General features: G+C 40.0%; 1 protein-coding gene across 1 annotated transcript in view; it reads right to left on the bottom strand.

Annotated features, from left to right (window-relative positions):
* The window catches only part of RTEL1 (regulator of telomere elongation helicase 1), a 45,914-nt gene that overhangs the window by 10,421 nt on the left and 13,353 nt on the right, over positions 1 to 22,140 (bottom strand). The window contains exons 15-29 of the mRNA XM_068416155.1: positions 21,420 to 21,501; positions 17,241 to 17,373; positions 16,970 to 17,083; positions 14,601 to 14,641; positions 13,392 to 13,477; positions 12,955 to 13,032; positions 12,158 to 12,235; positions 10,932 to 11,075; positions 10,029 to 10,144; positions 9,088 to 9,211; positions 7,836 to 7,986; positions 6,131 to 6,285; positions 3,638 to 3,733; positions 1,854 to 2,064; positions 476 to 613 (exon numbers count right to left, since the gene is read on the bottom strand). Coding sequence (XP_068272256.1) covers positions 476 to 613; positions 1,854 to 2,064; positions 3,638 to 3,733; positions 6,131 to 6,285; positions 7,836 to 7,986; positions 9,088 to 9,211; positions 10,029 to 10,144; positions 10,932 to 11,075; positions 12,158 to 12,235; positions 12,955 to 13,032; positions 13,392 to 13,477; positions 14,601 to 14,641; positions 16,970 to 17,083; positions 17,241 to 17,373; positions 21,420 to 21,501 — 1,747 coding nt within the window. The remainder of the gene's footprint in view (positions 1 to 475; positions 614 to 1,853; positions 2,065 to 3,637; positions 3,734 to 6,130; positions 6,286 to 7,835; positions 7,987 to 9,087; positions 9,212 to 10,028; positions 10,145 to 10,931; positions 11,076 to 12,157; positions 12,236 to 12,954; positions 13,033 to 13,391; positions 13,478 to 14,600; positions 14,642 to 16,969; positions 17,084 to 17,240; positions 17,374 to 21,419; positions 21,502 to 22,140) is intronic.

Genomic DNA, 22,140 nt, shown 5'->3' with positions numbered 1-22,140 from the left:
TCTAGTTGCCATGGTGGTGTCAGGGCAATGGTTGGACTGGATGATCCCAGAGGGCTCTGCCAACCTGGTTGTTTCTGTGATCCTGTTCCCAGGTTTCAAAGATTTCACAAGCTCTGCGAGGACATGATTACCCTTTATTCACAATTCTGGTGGCACTACGTGGGTAGCAAAGAAAACACACCCGAAGTTTTAAAATCCACAGACTGGATTAATGATTTAAATAGATCTGTAAAAACCTTCTTTTGCAATAAAATGGCATCATTACTAACCATGCAGTAACTAATGCTCAGGCATCTGTGTGTGCTCATGGGAAGGCAGGCAAGAGGATCATGCAGAGCAGAGACTTAGCCCAATATTGATTAAACTAAATTGCTTTCCACCCTTGCATTTATACACAGTAGATGCATCTTACTCTACGATTGGGTAATGTCCAAGTGATACAACCGCCTGCTCAGTGCTGAAACAAGCTCCTCACCTCTTTTCTTGGCTAGTGTCTCTCTCTCTTCCCGCAGGAGGCTGTGCTCAGGTTTGTAGCCACAGCCCACTCCAGTCAGATTGCAACATGCTTCATCAAACTGTTTTTTATGTTGAGGTCGAACAAACTGGTAAAATTCTTTAATTAGAGAGAGGGAAGAGGGGAAAAAAGGAGGGGGGGCAGAAGAAAAAAATCAGTCTACAAAAGGTAATAAATGCCACAGAAACCTACAATGGCAGGACCTCCAGGTTAGTAACACAAAGATAAAAAAGTGCTGATAAATAACTTAAAAATCTAAATGCTGTTATCTAATATTTATACAACAAGCACACTTATAAATTACGCAAAGGTCAGCTATCATGCAAACTTCCAGTAACATTATTACCAGTAGGTAATAACTAAGTTTTTCTCTGTAAATATGAAGTAGCTTACCTTTTGGTGAAACAGGTACTTGCAGCAAAAGGTCATGAGCTACCTCAAACTGTCAAGTCAATGTATCTGCAAGGCTGACACTTTGAATAACCAATATACTGTTAATTTTACACCTCACCTTACCTACTTACCATAAAATGCTTGCCAACCAAAAGCAAACATCAAATGAACTTTAGGTTTCAGCTGCCTGCCACTTCTGAAAACCAGACTTAGGCCTTAATTTGGCAATCAAATATTTTCTTACTTATGTAGTAAGATCAGCAAATTGGGAAACAGATTGTGGCTACTATTAGTACTAAGTGCTCATGTGTAGCTTCCCATTCCTTACCCTTCAAATTAACCTTAAGCAATTTATAAGATGTGTAACTATGCTTTTTTTCTTTCATCTTCTAAAAATAAGGCACAGAAAAAACTGTCCATTTGCTCACAAGTTGAGAGGGAAAGGAAAATTCACAGAGAAAACACTCTGTCCAGTTCCTGTCAATGCAGTTAAAACCCAAGAAAATGCCAGCTAAACCAGTAAACTCCATGCTTGCCCAGATCACTTGCTTTATACTCAACATTATCTAAACAGAAAATTTCTCTAGATATTCTGTCTACTTATTTACTGCTTTAACACTGAACTCTTATGAATGCATCTATCCAGCTCTTGATCTCACCTCCTAAATCACAGGGAATAAGCTATACTACTTCTAGGCAAAGTTTAAAGTAACACAAGCTTCTGTGGAATGTGATTTTTTTTCAGGCCTGTCAAGATGCAAACTAATATATGATAATTAGACTGAGAAGATTTTCTGTGTGATCTGGGGATATAAAGTGATGAATATTAATGATTATCATCCTGATTGATCTGTACTTCAAATCTAACACACTTACCTCTGAAACACACAAGTCTATTTAAAAGACAAAGGTCACAACATATAAATACACCATGAAGTCACCATACCTCGTAACAAGAAATGCTTCTTTTCATCCTCTATAAAGAGAGCGCTCATTTGAGATAACATAGCATGGAAGTCGTCCGTCTTCTTGTAGAGCTGAAGAGCCTTAGAGAAGAGATCATAATTCTGTTGGCTCAGCATCTCCTTCACTGTTGCGATGTACAACGTAGCTCGGGCCTTCTTTGGCTCCGTCAGGTCTGCTTTCTTCTCAGCTTGCTGTGAAGACAGGAGAACTTTTCAGTAAGTAGTTATGACTTAAGGAGTTACCCTCACATGAATTCAGATGGAAGCAACACGTTTACAATTCCACCAGCACATAGAACAATGAATGCTTTCAACTAACAGCTTATTGTCTCTTGCAGTTATGGTAGTCACCCCGTACCCATGCGTTATCCTCCTCCCCGCAAAAAAATACCTTCAGTGACACAGAATAAACACAAATCTGACTGTCCTACCTCCTGGAAATGTCCATTTACATGAAAAACAAATATCTGAAGCAGGAGATACAAAGAACAAAAGGTGTTCAAGCATTTTGGCTCCTCTAAGACATTTCTTGAAGACACTATACACATGAGCAGGCTAGATTATTCTCTTGTTGGGAAACATTCTTCTACAGTCACAAGTAGCAGGGACTTGAAAAAGATTCAGAAGAACCTCTCCTTTATAAAACTGACTGTGCGTTACAATGGGCTCACACACCTTGAACATTTAAGCCATTGGACCCTTGTTACGGGTCTTCATGACAAAAACCAGCATCAACGGGGCAATCTCCCAAGGTACAAGTATATTGTTAATTTCCCCAGCTGATTATTATATCTATGTCTAAAACATTAATGCCTCTAACATCTGTTCACTCCCTCACAGAAGAGCAGCGATGCTATCCACCACCTCTGCTGACAAAACTGACTTGCTTCAGAGGAATATTCCTCGAGAAGGCAGCCAAGTCATTGCACAATTCTATTCTTAGGAGAAGGCTTAATAAGATAAATGACATTTACTCCAAACCTTGAGGGCTAGGCTGACTCATCATGACATCAGATAGCAACAAACTGCAAACATAACCTTCTGCAACGAACCTGCTCCCTTCCTCACACCTTGGCTATTATCGGCTCCAGGATCTGTGACTACTTTTATCAGTTTCGTTTGGCAGGTGACTGGGAGTCTGGCAGACAGGCAGCACCCAGTTAGGGCAGCACCTTGGACAACTACTGGCACACACAATCACCCAGGGGATTCTCATGAATTTATCATGACTCTGAAGTGAGTAGCTGCATAACGAGTTAACGGAGTTTGGAGATAGGGCAAACCAAGAATGCACAACTGCAAACATAACACACAACAAGGACCCACCACACGTGGGGTTAGGATGCGATCGCTTACCCAAACCAACCTCATCAGTTGTACCATTTGAGGCTCTACCAGCAGTTGGACTAGATGATCATTGTAGGTTCCTTCCAACTCAACTATTCTACTCTATTCTAATTGGAAAGAATGAAGCAAACCACCATACCTGGTCAACGGGAGATGTTCACAAGGTAGTCAATGCCAGAAAACAATTCTTTTCACCTACTAGCCCTACCTAGACCTGTGCTTGATTGGATCTGTGATGTCTAGATTTGAGGAAGAGCATGACAGAAATAGATTTCAGATGTGCATTGATGAATATTTACAATTTAGAGAAAAACCATAATTGTTCCAGCATCAGTCATCTGCCTGCCAGGAAATTTCCAATTCAAATTAAAGCAGCCTGCAGATTACAGGGATGGCACAGACACGTGAAAATACATACTGTATTGCTGACTAGCTTTATTTTCTTCCTTCCTCCTTTCTGCTCATCTGTTAACCTCTTCTCATACTGAAGGGAAAGGGTTGACAGACGTTGTGCCTGTAAAGATTAAAACAAAGAAGAAAGGTCCAAAAAATGCTTCTCAAAGTTATTGTCCATTTAATTTAGTAATTTCCAGTAGTAAAGCTTGTTAACCCAGTTTGTGACACCATTCAAGAAAGTGAAACAAGTCAACCTAAATTATTGCAACATAGCCTGGGACACAGAAGCATTTCTAGGAGGTAATAACTTACTGGACAATTCAGAAAGAGAAACCGAAACAGGAAATTAAAGACAAAGTTGGTCTTGAGGGTGCAGATTCCTCAGTAACAGAAGAAACTGCAGGATAGCCCCACATTGCCAGTTGGTTTCTACGTAACGTACCTGCTTTCTCAAGAGGTAAGTGATTTATTTCTTTGCTCTTGCCCAATAAAAGAACTTCATAGCGAGTATGTGACTATCAGTGCATTAACAGGATAGTGCTGTTCATTTGTGAGAGGAACCAGTAAGACATAACAGTACCCCTGTATCCCACTGTGACTTCTAAATACGTCTATTCAGATCAAAGCTTCAGAGTCAAATTAAACTAACTACAACTAAAACATCACCACTACAAATAAAACAAAACTTCAAGCCAGTAACCTCAGATTTGCCAGTTTGTAGAGTCAGTTGGTGATACTCAGAAATACAAACCTTCAGGGCCCTCATAACGCTGCAAGGATACTGAACTCCAACAACCCTGACCATGATTTAAGTGCACATTTAAATATATTTTATTTAAGCATCATGTAACGGAATGAAGGATTGGAATACAAGCAGCAAGTCAAATATTTATGACACATGCAGTAAGTCAGAAAAATGATCAAAACCATCTTCTTAATCCTGGACTATGTAAAGGCACCACCTTGAATAGGATGATTCAGAAGAAATAAGGCTTCTGAAAGACAAGTTTCCATAAGGCATATCTCACAAGGAAAACAGACTAATGGCAACGGTCAAATCATCCTTTAAATAGATTGAGAGATTATTTCTTGTATTTTGATTTTTTTTTTTGAGATGACAAAGGCTTCTTTTCCACCCCAAGCAAATTGTTTCAGAATGACAGCAGCTAAATTTCCATTATTTAGGGAACAAGGGTACAGTATAACCTTGATAAAAGAAAAATGGTAACACAGATATGATGATGGATGGTGAAGAAAGATGTGAAAGCACACCAACCCCATTATCAGTCCAAATCCAGCGCTCATTAAAATCAGCTCAACACCAGACTCAGTGAAAGCTGGCTCCCACAGAGGCACTGCATGTCTCAGGACTACACTCCCCAGATCTCTGGTGCCAGAGGTCATCAATTTAGGTGCAACACAGGCTGACCCCCCAGTTCTCTGCAAGCCACAGATGTCCATGAGCACCATCACCTTATCTGACTTAAGGAAATGCTGAACTATGCTAGAAGCAGTGCAGCTGTGTTAACAAGACATTGTAGCCGAGTTACCAAGTCCCTGGAGACGTGCCAGGCTTTCCAAAGAATAAGTTCTGGTGTCTGTGTTGTGGCGGCCCATGGGTGATGGAGCCGATTTCTCAATCGGCCGCACGCAAGTTAAATATTCGCTACCCTTGTTCGTTTCTCCAAGTTTGTACATTCCCTCTGTTTTGTACACATCTCCATCCATCTCCCTTGGGCCTCCTCCTTAGATATTCCCCAGATACTCCTCCACACTTTCCCTTACGCATTCTTCCTCTAAGCAGACTGCTCAGGTATGTTGCCACAGGCATTCCTGGAGTCCACACACGAGTCATCAGCCAAACCGAGCCTGCAAGCCAGCAGTAAAATACTCCCAGGTAAGGAAGCCACCTCCCCAACAACTGCAAACAGGGATTTTGGGAAAGCAAGAACACAGCCTCATCACTGATGTATTAAAAATACCAATCCAAGAGGAAAGAAAATGAACAGCAAAGCAGCTTTGTTGATCTTAAAACCATAGCGGATTTTTGACTCAGATAAAATATTCCCCAAGTCTGCAATATTCATTCTCTGAGGCAAATCAAAGTTTTTCAGCTGAAAGGGCAATTTCTAATTCATAAGCCCTCCCCTCAACCCTTTTAAAAATTCAATATCTGGTCACATACCAAGTGCTGACACCGATTCCACCCAGGAGGAACCGTGCTTTGCCAGAGCTCTTTGCTCTCCAGAGCATGGTTAACTTCCAGGAACCTACGTGGGCAGCAGCTATGGAGCACAGTACAAGTATGTACCTGTTGGTCATCTCATTAAATGTGGCAAGGAAACCCTTTGATTAAGCTTAATTATGGGAACTTGCAGTTACCAGTGCCGATTACAGTGAGTTGTGCTTGAAAGAGTGTTGAGCTGGTACTCTCAAATCAATGCCAAACTCATTTTGCTTTAGAGCCTACAGTTTTCACTTATAAGCAAGTATTTTGTGACACCATTGCCATTACCTTCTCCTCTCCTGACAAGTCACTTTCCTCCTCTGCATCTTCGCTGCTCTTCTCATTGCGCTCCAATGCATCCAAGAGCCCAGCACATTGTCTTCTAGGTGAGACGAGCTCTTGTTCATATTCCATGCAAAGGTTGGATGCTCCATCTCCATTTACTGGCATCACAGCATAATACAGATGACAAATCAACATTCCACATTATCTCTATTTTTATTTGACTCAGTAATACCTCAAAATCCTTTGCAGCAATCCACAAAGATGTGTTGGTTTATTTAAGCTCCCACATCTTGCAAAATTGCATTATATGACTTAGAAGGCTGCTTTGGTTAATCACTCCCAAAATTGCTCAAGCATTTCTTGCCAAACCTGGTGGACTTCCCTCAAACTTTAAGTGATAGTCATAGTTAGGATCAATGGAAAAAAAGTCTTACTGCAACAGTTGTCTGTGTAACTACTCCAGCTTTACAGATTTCCCAAAAATCTGAGTTCCTGTTTTTACAAGATTCTGGCATGAAATATGATTTACTATTTTTAAACAGAACAAGTTTTCTTAAAGCCTACAATTCTCACGGTATCAATACCTATAAGACACAGTCACCCTCAGGTCCCAAGAATATGTATTCTCACTAATCAGGATCCAGGTATATTTGGTTGTAAATATAAGAATTTAGAGCTGTAGACAGTGTTAAATTAGTATCAGTTTGCTACTCCTAAAAGGGATTCTCTTCAAAATATATTTCCACTGTTTTGTGAAATTACCTCAACAGTCAGTTACTAAGAAAAGTCACTATTTTGAGAAGAATGGAAGTATATTATGCTATAAATTAAGAAGTCAGTAGAAGAAACTCTTTACCCAAAATTATGATTACAGGTGCAGTTTGATGTTAGATGATACAATGCAACTGAAAATCTGTATCAAAAGAGGCAATGCAGCTTCTTCCCTTTATCTCCAGCCATACATTCCAGCCCATCTTTTGAGATGGATCTACCAGTCATGTGGATGAAAGGTAAATTGGTTCAGCAAGCTCATCTGCTTGCTCTGCAGTTGCACAATAGATTCAAATCAAGGGAATGAGCGTAAGTGCACAGCTGGAAATTGAGGGAAAAAAAAGTGGTGGCCAAAGTAATCCCTTTCAATGACAACCTGCAGTCACACTGGCTTAGATGTAATGTGAAATCACCCTCACACTCAGTCATAACTGTTTTGGAACCACAGTTTTAAACACAACTTCATTGTTCCATTCCAAACCAGCAAGCAATCTAGAGTAGAACATTCTCAAAGGACATGAGAAATACTTTATTTTTTGGCAACTGTTTTGTTCCAAGGTCAATGCCCTCTTTCTGTTTTCTTAGTCAGACTACTGTGTAAGAGTCATTTATACAACAGGATGGAAGAAAGACAAACGCAAGTCAGTGCTAATCAGAAACAGACTTCCAGTTCTTATTTTTTAACCTGTCTATGATATTCCACCAAACTCCTCCTGTTCTGCAGGACACCTTTTCAGGCCCCACCTGCCTCTTTGCTCTGTAGTTGCAACTGGTTCCCCCATTTTCTAATGCCAAGCTGTGTCCCTTCTGATCAGACTTTCACATCGGTCTTTGAGCTCTCCTTGCTTTCTCTCCCATTCCAGTTTCTAGTCTCTTACTCCTCCTTTTTTGGTTCAGCTTAGAACAAAAAAGTACATCTGTGAGGACCCAAACCTACCTTTTCTTTTCCTCTTCAAACTGGGAACATGGTCGTCCAAGTTTTTGGCTTTTTTCAGGGAGAGGATCTGCTCAGATGAAGTAGATGGTGCTGTATCGCTTTCTCTTAGGGAACCAGCAGAGCCAGGGCACTGTGGCAGGGGTGGGGGCATCTGCAAGCCGTTTACAACACGTTACAGTAAGCAAAAGCTACTCTTCCACTCCGCTTCCTTTGTAACCAAAAATCTCAGCAGCAACCCAAAGACACCTCCTTTTCCCCAAATAACCCTTGACAGCACGATTGTTACACATTCTGGATTTATGTGCTTTTGAAAAAAAGGATCAAATAACTGGGAATTGACACAGACAGACGAAGCGTAGTAAGCAGGCTTGGCACTAAGTGCCCTGTGTAACAGAAAAAGGGTCATGGCCCTGCTAAAGAACAATTGCTTCCTGACACCATCCCTGCAACACGGTGAACATTGCTCTTTCTGGCAAAGCACGTTGGGTTGTGGGTCTTATTTAGCACAAAACTCCCATTTATGATCAGAAAAGACCATCAAGGCACCCACTATCATCCATCTGTAACTTATTATTTTGAACAACTTGTATTTGGCTAAAGCATCTTCCAGGAAGTCATCCAAGTCCGTATGTGAAATTTTAAGTGTTTATTTTAATCTTAATCTCCATTTTAGGGACAAAGAATTCCCCGGTCTGGCTTCCAGTCCATTTCTTGCCATGACTTTCTCCAGTTAATTAGAAAGCCTTTTTTTCAACATTGCTTTTTAAATCAAGGAACTATTACTGAGAAAAAGAGCTGCTTAAGGCTAAGAGAGAAGCCATATTAGTAAAGATGACCCAGTGACAAACTGTAATAACAATGGATGGGTTTGTCTCACTCTTTATACCAGTCATCTTAGATTTAAATTTAAGGGTTTGACTGATTCTTCCACACGTATGCCCTCTCCCTGAGGGTGAGGTAGAAAGCTTTTTGATGCTACCATCAGTTCCAGTATTTGCATATCATCCAATAACAGCTACGTTCATTCAGGAGGGACTGGAAAAGGAAGTTATTTTTGTGATCTAACCTAATGAGTTGCACAGCATGACAACACATCCTGTCCCAGCTCACTCGAAGATGAGGCATATCTCCTTTCCCGTAAAGCTTCCAATGGTGAGAAATGACAAGACAAAAGATGTGACTCCATCACATCTCTTACCCTTCCAAGACTATCAATAAAATAAAGCCACCAACAAATTTTCAAGACACTTACAACTTCTTGAGCAACACGGAAGAAGAGGGAGACACTTCTTACTGCATGCCCAAAGTTGTCATAAACATTCACGTACGGGCGGACCCATGAAGGCAGCTTGCCTCTTACATCGCCAGTTGTGAACCTGTGTAGGATTGGAAAAGGAGAGAATTATTTGCCAGGTTGGCCTGCATGAATTAAACAAAGCTAGATGAGGGTCCAAAAGGACAAGGGAGGAGCAGCAAGACAACAAAAGACTAAAACAGTGCAGTAAATATAATGGGATGACGTCTTGTCTCAGGAGGAAAGGGCTTTGTTGATACCACGTACCATGGAATCAGCCAATTCCTATCTTTCATCCTTAAAATCTTCAACTGTGCAACAGCAGTGCTGAACTGTGACACGCTCACTGTTCCCAGTCAGGCCTCAGCATTGAAGGCTATCAATTAAACCCTTGTTGCTTATTGTATACATATTATATTAATATTGTATCAATGTATATTAATGTAATATTAATATATTATATTCATATATAATTTGTTTCAGCAAATTGTTATATTGTTTCAGCAATATAATCTTTCCTTATTTTCATCCTCCTCCCCTCAAAAAAACTGCAGTGCTGGTGACTGCCTTCTTAAATAAGAGATGGAGAAAATGCAAAACCATAAGTTACTATCACACAATTTCCAGTAGCATTACAAACAAATGTTTTGTTTTGCATTAATACCACTAGTCTCTTTCTGCAGCTCCAAGACAGTATATTTTGGCAGCAGACGATAACTAGTTGCTTTCTTAAAGTAGTGTAATTATTATATAACCCGTTATATAAAATAATTTAATTACTTATGAACTGTAGCCTTCTCCAAACAGTAACATCAGCACATTTATATACAAAATACCAATACCCGTGTTGGGATATAAAGATGTGGATGCATGTTTATGTTCTAGAGCCAAGGTTTCACCTGTGGTCACAGAGGAAGATAGCACCATAGTCCTGGCGATGTCTGATGACCCTGCCAATAGCCTGGTTAACAGCCCGGGACGCTTGCTGGCTGTACCACTCTCGCCCAGATAAATACTGCAATAGGTGGGAGAAAGAATTAATATTATTTACCAGGTAAAATGTATTCTCTATGCTGTACAGTCAGTATTTCTTTCTAAAGAAATGAAAAATGTATCCAACAAGCTCTACTGACAAAAAAGCTTTGGAAAAGCAAATACAGGCTGACTCAAACATCACACCTGACTTAGGGTGCACAGAAAACTCGAGTAGTAATATCCAACCTGAGGGGCTATTTAGTGTGTGAGGCACTGACAGCCTTGGTAGTACAACAGACCCACCATATTATTTAAGACCCAACAGCTATCCTGCAGGACAATGAACTAAATTTATAAAGCCATTCACTCGCATGCCTGAAGCGACAGAAAAAAACCCCAAACTCACAGCCAAACAAAACACAAAAACCTGAAACCAAACAACGCCCACCACCTCAAACCACCAAAACAAACCTCCCAAACCAGCCAGGACAGGCAATTTTTCCTGCCCACCCTCTCTCTGGATGAAACAATTCCCTCAGAAAGATATATGGATAACATGCATACAAAGACTTTGACTGAAACATTAATTATATCATTTTTTGAGCCTATATTCATTGAGACCATGTCACTGCAGACAGAATTTGGAAGCCTTAACACTACTTAAAAAAAGATTTGTATTTGTGACAAACTCCAAGGTTGTTTGACTTCTGGATGTTCATGGTCCCATGAGGCTGGGAGGACAATAAAAACCAAAATCCAGAGAGAAGAGGGGGAAACGATGACAGGAACCTGCAAACAGCCAACAGTGAAAAGTTGCCCAGCATCACCTGTGCACCCACGCCACTTCTTCTCATTTCATCCAGGAACTGCATCTTTAAAACGACTCTGGGCTCCATACGAGGGGGAAAGGGAAGCCCAGTAATGATGACTCCTCGCCCATTTATGTCTGCAAAGTCCAAGCCTTCACTGGCCTGAAGAGACAGTGTTTGCCATTATCAACAGGACGTGAAGTGACATTTCAGAGCAATTCAGCAGTTATTGGCCTTTTTTCTCCATTAAATTAAATCCCTAGCCAAGTATAGTTTATGAATACATTATGAATAGTTTCAACTAGATTTTTTTGGTTTTATTACTGGTACTTTAAACTTAGCTTTTTCCCCTTTTTCCTCTAGGAGTCCCTGACAAGCAGACCTCAGCCAACACCATTAACACATGTCTTATTCCTGGATAAGCAGAAGAGCCTTATTCAGAAGATGTCCTAAAAGTAAGTTAATACCTCTGTTTAAACCTTAGACCCTAAATTATTAACAAGCTAGTTTTAGAGCTTTTGATGACATGTCTCTTGGAAATATTTGAGAAGATAAACCAATTTTGCAGACATACTGTTAACCCTGTGACTACAAGCTAAACGGTCTATCCTTCCATTGTGTGTTACTGCAAAGCAGGATCTCTCCACAGACTCTGTTCCTCTCAGGGTAATACACTGTTGTTGGAGGACAGGCATATTCAACCACGAGTCCCACCCAAAAAGAGCTACATCTTTTCTTCATTGATCTAAGCTTCTTCAGAGACTGGGACCGAATGTTCAAAAGAAGTTGAATCTTCCCTTGGTAGGCTGCAAGCAGCAGCAAAAAGGCTCTAAGAGTAATCTATGATTTTGCAAATATTTCCACTGATATCATAAATCAATTTATCAGCACTGGAAAATGTAAATGAAAGGCCATCAAATGTGTCCAGAGAACCTGAAGTTAATGTAAATTCTTTAAAGCTGAGCAATATTTTTGGCTTTCAGCAGTGTTGTTCTAACAAGTTTGATTACAAACGCTTCCTTTAGTTCTCCTCCAAAACTGTTCTTCTCATCTAATGGGTTGAGTTTTTGGTGAGCAGCCAACAAGGAAATGTAAGTGTGATGCACATCCCCTACTTTTCTTGTTTTTTTTTTCCACATATAATTACAGTCACATAACAGAAATGTACTGAAATCCAGAATGGTGTTGTTTTCCACCGAATATATAATCTGACCTCAGATGAATCAAATTCTCAGTTACCTTACCTTCCCCCGACATACTGCCAAAAAAGTGGCTCCATTCGACTTAGGACAGACAACTTTATCATAGTAGGCATCCATTACCTAAAAGATAAACTAGTTTAAGGAACAGTATTATCATTTGCATATGCATAAATAGAAACCTGTACTAGCTAAATTTGACTTGTACACCAAGATCTAAAATGTGATTAATTTGGCTTAGTATAATTTTCTTTACTTTTACTAATTGCAAATGTGAGAAGCCATTTGCTTAGCAAAATCTTTACATTACTGTGAAATCTAGAATACATCTGGGTAAGCATAAAAGATTAATGCCAGGTACTTCTGATGAGAAGGTAAAACATGGACTGTCCTGTGTTTCTGCAGAGCCTTGAGTAAAATAGGCAAACCAGGAAAGCAATTCAAGGACATTATTTACTCTAAGAAGCAAACAGAGCGGCTATAAATAAACAAGATGACACTGCACAATTTCTTAACACCCAAAGCATGACAAGCTGGGAGGAAGTGTCCCGCAGAACATTAAAAGATGCTGACTACTGAAGTGACAGCTTTCTACCATCTCGATTACTCAGTACGTATGGATGTCAGCTGTTACTTCACTGGATTTCAAGTGAAGACTGTACCCTGCACAACCAGCCAGAAGAGTAACAGAAAGATAGAAGAACTGTACTTCAAAGAAGCACTCAGAGTTTTATCCTAAGATAAAATTTGGGTGTTTCACACCCAAACACATCTTAGAGAAGGTATTTAAATATAAAAACAGTTTCTGAAAACATTATACGTATGTAATGCAAATAATCAACCTCTGCAAAGCTTCCTTTGTTCCTGGGTTCCACAAACATTGGCTTCACTTCTTCTATTCTTTTAGCAAAATCATGCTCCTGTTAAACAGACAATGAACATATCAGAAATGGCCACGTGAAAGTTAGCACGTCCCAGAAGTGCTCACAAGAGAGGAAACGCTCAGGAGTGGTCACCACAGACTTCCCCAACACAGTCTGTTCCTCTCTTGCCAAACACAGGAAGAGGTGGAAGCAGAACCGTGCAATCCTGACACCACTGCCCGTGATTCCTTGCAGTTGGTGCAACTCAGACATCACGCAGCTGGGAGATCCATTTCCAGATTTTATAATTTACTTATTAACAAAGAATTTTTAATGAGCTTGGCTAGACAGCATAACTACAAACTCTCTGACGTGTGTAACCAAACCACCTAAAGAAGGCAGAGCAATTAACATACTCTCCAATATTCCAGGCTCTTATCCATGACAGGATACGATGGGAAGAACACCAACAGTCCGTGTGGTACCACTCGCACGAGGTTACCTGCAACGAGACAGGCAAGTGTATAGCTGAGGGCATTTTCATCCTGGGATGGAGCACACAGACTGCAGAGGAAAAATAAACTAACAGCACAGGTTCCTTCCAAAATCTTTTGTGCTTTCTTGACGTGAATGTTCATGTATTAGAAGTTGTTTCATCTTTTTAAATCATTTCAATAATCTTAGTCGCCAAGGTATGAATTTAACACAGATGCCTAACTGGCTTTCTGAAGTGTAGCGTTAACAGGATAAAAGATATGAGCTACACCAAATACTACAGACAAAAGAGAAACAACATCATCTGCCATATTTTCCCTTGTGACAGTAGGATCTATTTGTAGGTCATTTTCTCCACTCTGTCCACTGCAGTCTAAACATTCAAAGCAATGGGTGAGGTACCACAAAATTGCTTTTGAGAGTCTCCTAGTCAAATAGCATACACTTTTCTAGTCAAATAGTATACACTTTACTGAGAAAACAATGCTCTGGTATTTTGTGCAAGCATGTTCTTAATTTCACCTTTTAGGTCAAGCTGAACACCTCAGAGCACTCTCCTCCATTTCCTTCAAACATTTCCAGATTTAACAGATTCCTTTCAACCATATCTCAGCAAAGCTACACAAACACTTCTTTTATTCTGTCCTCATGTGTTATAATTTTGTAGTTCTATTATATTTGTAAAACATTACAATAAATGTTGACTTAAGGTAGGCTTGACACAGTGCCTTTAAAAATATCACAAGAAATTGCATTGACTTCTTGTGATCCTTAATTGCTCTGCCATTGATGCTTGGCTGCACCACCTCTGAGCATCAATTTTCTAGTTTGCACCACTTTCTGATCGTGTTTAGGAACCACATTTTCGACCCAAACACAAACACCTGACAATGAAAATGAACTCCTAACTTGGAAGTATTAAACCAAGGACTCAAACTCGGTTTTGTATGCAATTACAGTAGCCAGCTGCCTGAGTAAACAGAAGCATACAAAGCCAGACAGCATTTAGATATGCAATGCAATCCTTTACCTTTTCTCTGTCTTATTATGTCTTCTTTAGTATTTCTGCTAGGAGATTTCCAAAAGTCCTGTGCAACAACCCATTTCTGAAATCCACACACTTCACTTACCAATTGTTTTCCCCAGAGAAGATAAATAATCCTCTGAAAACCTACAAAGAAGGAAAATCAAGTAACATCACTGTATTTCCTTTTCTATGGTTTTCATACATACTTGACTTCCCCTGATATTCATCTAAAATACCATATCCTTACTCCCAAGTGCTCTCCTTCCTGTAGCAAGCACCCAGGACACAAAAATCAGTAATACCTTGACTACACATTATTACTACTATTAAATATTCATATTTTAGCACTGAAGATGACCTAAGCTTCAATATTACCCAATGTAACATGTGGAAATGGGCAGCCATACATGTTTTATGATCAATACCAACAATTCAGGGGTGAAAGTTCTGCCAGAAAGTCTGCAGATGCTGCCAAGCCTGACTAACATGACAACTACCTAAAGCAATTATTCATGAATTAGGTGTGGTGAGGCTGCAGGGCAAAAAAGGGTGAATTTGGTTACTATGGTTATTATTTAGTCATGGCATAAGCCAAGTAAATCCCTTTTGCTTTGACTGAAAAAGTACTGCTCTACAATGAGCAGCATTTATGTGTTTCTTCCAGCCCTGACTGAAAAGTCACCTGTTCTCTCATGCCTTTACTCTTCCTTCTTTTTAATGCCCTGTAGTTTTGCATACTGTTTTCCCAGGAAACTTACATATTCAGGGGAAACAAAATGAACATATTTCTTTTTATAAGACCTACAAATAAAGGTATCACCACAAAGATCTTGTCAAAACACAGCAAACACTGTGAATTCCCTTCCTTCAAAAGAAGATGTTCTAGGCCTTAGGGGGGAGATCCCCAACCTTCCCCTTTCAAAAGAGTCTCTTCAACAAAATACACTGAAACAGCACACTAAGCTTCGGAAAATGAAAAATACAGTCTGAGGGCTTTCCAGACTTCTCTGTAAAAATCAATTACAATTGTTGAGTCCCTTTCCAGTTCTGTGGAACATCTGGCATTTTCTGTTTTCTTCTTTGAGATCTATTTTTTCATTATTCTGTATTGCTGAAAAAGAGTAAGTCAGGCCTGCAGCAGGCTGAATTGCAGAATTCTCAGCCAGAGGTTTGTCTGTAATGTTGAAATTGAAACAGATTTAATAGCATGCCAACACATAAAAATGTGCGTACTATAGGAAGGAAGTTGAATGGAGGAACACGTGTATCATACACAAGGAACTGATCCTCATTTCAAAATACTACAGGATTACATCCCTAAATACACTACTAACACCACTGTGATGCCACTCTTCAGTAACTTCAGAGAACTGGCAAGCACAGAACCTTCTGCCATGTGCACCGAAGCGTGCAACTGCCTTTGAAAATTATATGCAGAGATGCCAATGAGACTATCATATTGCTCAAGGGAAGCCAATATACAACGAAATCAAGTTTTGGCCTTCCTTGCTGGCAGCAGAAGCTGCTGCAGAAGCACTGTCTACTCTGAAGAACAGAAAGACACAGGCAAAATGATGAAAGACCAGAGAAAAGTAAGAAAAACTATGATTAAAAGCTTGACAAATATTTGGATGTTTTCCTTAAGAAGGTAATGCAGAGGTAAAAGAGAGGCTGGTCTTGGTGACAAGTTTTAAATATAAAAATAGTCGTTGCAAAAGTCAGTCATGTTTCAAATCAATTAAGCCTTCAGCAAAGAAATTTAGGATGGGGCTCTGTCTCAGGAAGAGTGGACTGCTCTGTAAGGGACAGGGAGGTGGTACGTGGGCATGATATGAAGACATGCAGGGCAGGGCCAGACCCACCCGAACAGAGCAAGGCAAGCAGGAAAGGCTCGGATGCAGCAGCCAGGCTCAATCACAAGTCCAGAGCATCAGGCAAAGTTATGGTGATGGGGAAGGTCCAAGGCCAAGTCGGGAATTCAAGTCAATAAACCAGGAGTAGGTCCAGTGACAGTAAGGAGTGTCACAGTCCAGGGATGGCCGGACAGGTCCACAGTGACAGGCAGGTCCAAGGTCAAACCGGGAAGTCAATCGATAGGTCAGGGTCAGATCAGCCAGGTGTGGTTATGACGGAGCAGAGAGTAGTCCTACAGCTTGGGCAGTGACTGAAGGCCTATGCCAGACCTTAAATGGAGCACTCCTGGGTGACGGTTGTGGGTGGAGGTCCCAGATAAGGCTGGTCAGGGCCACTAAGGACTATTAGCTCACTCAGTGCCCTGACAGTTGATCCCTTCCAGCCCTCCAGTTCTAAATTTTCAACAGTAGTGGTTAAAGGGTGCTGTTATTCAGCACAGCGTTTATCCAAGAAAAGAACTACAGAGACCACTTATTTCACTAGCACCTTCCTGTAAGCAGAACCCAAAATGTCAGAACCCAAGACTTCAAAGCAGAATTCCACATGGAAGTTCATTACCTTCTTTCATAGGTAGAGGTAAGCACAGCTCCATCAGGTCCCTTAGGAATGATCCCAACCCAGAGCTGGTGTTTATCAATAACATGAGGATTCTCCAAGCAAACAGGAAAAGGGCTAAAGAAACAAAAGTAAGATCCCAGTCATACTCAGTATATGATTCCCTCCTGGCTACCAGTCCAGAACACTCAAAAATCCTGAGATAAAACCTAAAATCACGAGAGCAGATTGTGTATTTTGAGTAATGGTACTGTTCACACACCTATGTACTTACATCTGCATTTCCATTGTAAATGATGAGAGGGGGGAGAGAGTCCCACTAGTAAGGATAATTGTCCTGACTCCCTGTCGAACAAGCTCATGCATGCTGTATCCAGGGCTGAAACACCAATAGCTTAAGGTTTTTCCTGTATCAAACAAAGAGAAAACACTAAGAAGCAAGTTTGTAAGTGGAAAAATTAGAATATGACTAGCACATAGCACATTACATCTGAATTTCTGAAAGCAAAGTGGCCAGGATCTGAAGATAAAATTCCAGACGTATAGTATGTTCTGCTTTGGTCCTTCCCAGATTTAATTACTATGCCTGTTGAAAATATAATTTAAAAGCTCATTGCTCCCTTGCACCTTAAGTAGATTATACTTTTAATCAAAAGATGGTTATAGAAAAGACAGAGCATCAGATCTTTTTGTCAGCAAGTAACAGGCAGATTGAGCAGATAAAACTACTCAGTCCTCCATCCACTGATTCGCTTCCTGCTGTCAAGGACAACTGGGAGGGGAAGCATGGTAGAAGAACCGCAGAATACTGGGATGAAGGACAAATGACTAAAGTTATTGAAAAAAAAAAATCTCCACCCCTGCTCTTGCTTGAAAAGAGAAGAACCCCTTCTCCATCAGGAATTTCCAATGGCTATAAACCTTTCATCTAAACTTTCCATTTTCCCACAGTCAAGTGCCAAACCTTTCAACTTCTGTTCAAATATTTTGTGGGATGTGACTGAAAACCTGGCATACTCTAAATTATCAACAGAAAGGATATAAATAAAACCTGGTAAATCACACTAGCCATTTCTTTCATTGCTCAGGTTAGAGTTGTACCATTGCGGGTCTTGCTGAAAACTCAGCACCAGTTTTCCAGAGACAGCCAAAGGAACAAGGGAATGGAACAAGCACCTACATCAAGAACAAGAGCAGCCAAATGAAACATTAGCTTTTGTTTCTGTTCCTGATCCTATTTTGTGATTAGTTTCAGTAAAAAAAATATCTAGCATCCACATATCATGTGCTTGTCTTAAGTGTACACGCTTCATTCAAAGATTGTATTTCAAAAAAAGAGCTGACGGGTTAGGAAATCCCCAGTACTACGTGCCCAGTGAGTCACTCACTGCTTAGAATTAAACGATAACATTTATTCTAAGCTTTTTTATCCTTCCATCTCGTTTGGAAAAATCCATCCAGATGATATCCAGATTCTAGAAGAATCACATGCCAAGATTTAGCAAATTCTGTCTCTTTTTAATTCACACTAAGAATTGGTGCAAATTACAGTTAGGATCTGTATATGGACAGGCTGGTAAATATCTAGAGACAAGAACAAAGTTGCTTGTGTCAGGAGCCTAAGAAATTCCAGCATAAAAGCAAACTGTGCTGATGCTGGATGGCCTAGAGAACACCACCAACCACTCACATTTGCCTTGCCAATGCTCAGTCTGAACCACGCTTCTCTAACCCTGCAGGATGGCTGCCAGGCACCAGTTGCCCAGTTCTGGGAGAAGCTGGAACTGTAGCACATTTTTTGGCTGGTTTTCTGCAATTATGTCTTTAAGCTTCACAATATTAAATCCATTTTAAAGGTCCCATTCCCCAGCAGGAACTGTTGGATGCTACACAAAGTAGATCTCTGCAGCAGCTTTTTCCATTCCTGGTACAAGGACAGCTATTCCATGGAGAAATGGTTTGCTAATAGTTTACAACATGGTGATTCAGAGCAAACTAAGAGTAAGAGCATTTTATCTTAATGTAAAACTGCAACAGTTTAATATTGCTTTTATAAGTGGCATCTGTGCACAATAGCTAGGGCAATAATCTCCTCAGCTACCCCAGGCTATGCCACTTCTCACCAATTACAGTTTGGAGAGAATTATGTTTGAGTGAATAATTTCCACCAAATCCTTTGCAAACAGCTACTCTTAAAAGGTTTGCATTATTTCTATACAGTCTGCTACACCCCTGCAGGAAACTGGAGACTTGGTCAGTCTTCTCTGGCCTCTGCTAGGTTTGCACATAGTGTAAGTTTCAACAAATTGCTAGCCTGTTGCACAGGTACTTGCAAATGTTTTTATTTGGAAAGCAAACGTATCAGTATGTGTCTACCAAATCACAGAAGAATTCTAGGACTGCATTGTATCATTTTTGTGTATAAATCCTCCAAATTATGCAATAAATCCACAGTGTTTGTATTAGCCTTTTCCTGCACACATATTTAACAAAATCTACTTAGAGTTATTCCTGTAACTTCAAACTCCAATTGAGCAATATCTCAGGAAAACACTATTTGCACATTACCAAACAGCATGCTTCTGTCCAGCAACAAAACAGAACTTACTTTGTGGAAACACTTAAGGGGACATTATGTGCAAAACCACTAAATTCGTGGAAACTCATGCTTTGAAAAACGTTACTTTTGTCCTTAAGAAAAGGACTTCTGCAAATCAAATATTTACATTCTCAAGAGCATTTAACTGAGTAATTAAGTAAATAGTTACGAGGCAAGGTATTTACAAAGATCCTTGGAAAGTATTCTATTAAGAAGGCTTAGGTGAAGGGATCTGCATTTGTCCTCTCTAATTAGAAAATGTTTTGTTTTCCACCCAACTGTATTTATTAAAAAAATAAATAAATCAGAAAGAATGAATGTTGAAGTCCAACAAAGCCAAGCTCGGTGCTGCTTTATAGGACCCTTAGGATAAGCCTTTGATTCAGAAGCCAAGTTTCTTTTCTCCTACATGTGTTGTTTTGAAACATGGTATCTGGAACCACCTCAATGTACTGAAGTTCTGCAGAGCATAAGGAACAAAATAGGTGGGAGGAGAGAGAGACAAGGAGAGGGAGAAATCTCAGTTGAACAAGACAGACTGAAAAGTATAGTTGAAGCTGAAACTATCAAGAAGTGACAAAATGCCCTGAAGAACTTAGGATGTTGCTCAAAAAAAAGGTTGTATCTCACAGAAGGTAACAGTGCCCTGAGGCTGGCATGGCATTTTTGGCTAAGAAGTCACATTCTCAGGCATTATTGCCCTGGCACATCACATGAACCTTCACTATAGAGCTTCAGAATGAGCCAATCAATTATAACTCCCCCACTATGCATGAGTAATTTCAACAGAGATTAATAACTTTCACGGAATTTAATGCTACTTTTGGCACACATTTTCAGTATCATATCTATACATGAATCTCCTTCCTGTAGAAGGTAGTTACAGCCTTAGCAACACCGATTTTGTGTTTAATACAACACAGTTACAGAGAGAAATATGGCTGACAGGAGGTTAACTGAACATTTCACAAATGTCAGTGTCAATCCTGAAGGAGGGTTTCCCATTCTTGGGCTGCTCTGAAGACTTTCTCTACACCATCACAAGCAACCAATCCATAATGGAGATGATTTTCTTTCACTGGAATAATTGCACTAAAAGAACTCCAGCAGTGCACAAAGCAGCACTGGGACAAGAATGTTTTATATTGAGATTGCTTATGTCACCTCCCTTTTAGAAGTAACTATAAAAGTGAAAAGTACCTCCTTGACTCATCGTATCCACAATGGAGCTGTACTTGGAAACATAAAACTGCAAAGGAACACCCTCAAACAACCCTAGAATTCTTCAAACTTAAAGTCCCAAGAACCTACCCTGTTCTAGAGAAACGGAGCTCTGGGGCAACACTAATGCTCCAAGTCTCTTCATCTTACAGAAGGTGACCAGAAAACCCTACAACCAAACCACCCACTTGTTCTCTGCTAACTGAGTGGAGGAAAAAAAAAATCTTTCCCAATCCCACATCTACTGATGGCTTTAACTTGGACCATGGCAACAAGGCATACTAATCACCCACTTAAAGACTTTTCAGCTCTATGAGGAACACTATTATGCCATTTGGGTTTAAACATTTTTTTGCATATAGACAGATCTGGAGCACACCCTCACTGAGTTGTTCTGTTCAGCCCTTTATTCCTCAGAGTCCTTTTTAACATTTAAGATAACATAGGTGCTGTCTTCACTCAAAATCCTACAATGACATTCCAAAATTTGCCAGAGGATTCCCTGTTCACAAATGTTCAGTAATGCAGAATGGGATATCTTCAATTGTTTTCTCTTATTTGAATCAGAAAGGAGCCGTGGAGTAGTTTTCAATCCAGCTTTTGCACGAGTCTCCCCAAAATCAAGTCCTGTACCTTGTTTTTTCGCAGACGATGAATTCCAGAGATCTGTCCTTTGTTTCTTCTTCTGACTACTGTTATCCAGATGAATATGTACCTGAAGAAAAGTAACAAGCAACACTTCCAGAGACAGCTACAGAAATGACCTTGCACTTCATCCCTCAAAAAAGTTAGACCATATTAAGGGTAGTTAATGTAATGAGTGTCACTTTCATAGTGTTAGGTAAGGTCGTATTATTTCCCATCTTTCCTATTTTGTTTCCAGTCTTTCATAAGGTATCTGACAAGGAGCAAAGAAGTATATCACCATTTAACCAGCCATTTTGAGTCACTTTATGGGAGCAGCTTTTCATGGGCTGCCCTGAGCAGAGACAAAGAACCCAATTATTTGGGTATCGTCCACCAGAAGAAAACACACAGAGTAGAAAAAAATACTTTGTGTTAGAAAGACTTGCTTCATTTGGCAACAAAACAGTATTAAGTCTTAAACTTAATACAAAAGTTACCTTTTACCTAAAAAAAAAGATCTATTCCTAAAATTCATTACAGCATCACAGCCCAGAAATCCCAAACTCTAAATAAATGATAAGGACTATGGGGGGGGATGTTCAGTGGCTGTACTGTGCTTGCTTGGTAATAGGCTAAATTAAAAGTCAAGACAACAGATTACTGGAAGAACACATCAATTCTTGTATAATATGCAGTACCAAAGTTTTCAATAATCCACATTTATTGC

Source organism: Nyctibius grandis, chromosome 19 (genome assembly GCF_013368605.1).
Source record: "Nyctibius grandis isolate bNycGra1 chromosome 19, bNycGra1.pri, whole genome shotgun sequence".
NCBI classification, from domain to species: Eukaryota; Metazoa; Chordata; class Aves; order Nyctibiiformes; family Nyctibiidae; genus Nyctibius; species Nyctibius grandis.
The sequence above is the reverse complement of the archived record's forward strand: the minus strand, read 5'-3'. Positions and strand labels throughout refer to the sequence as shown.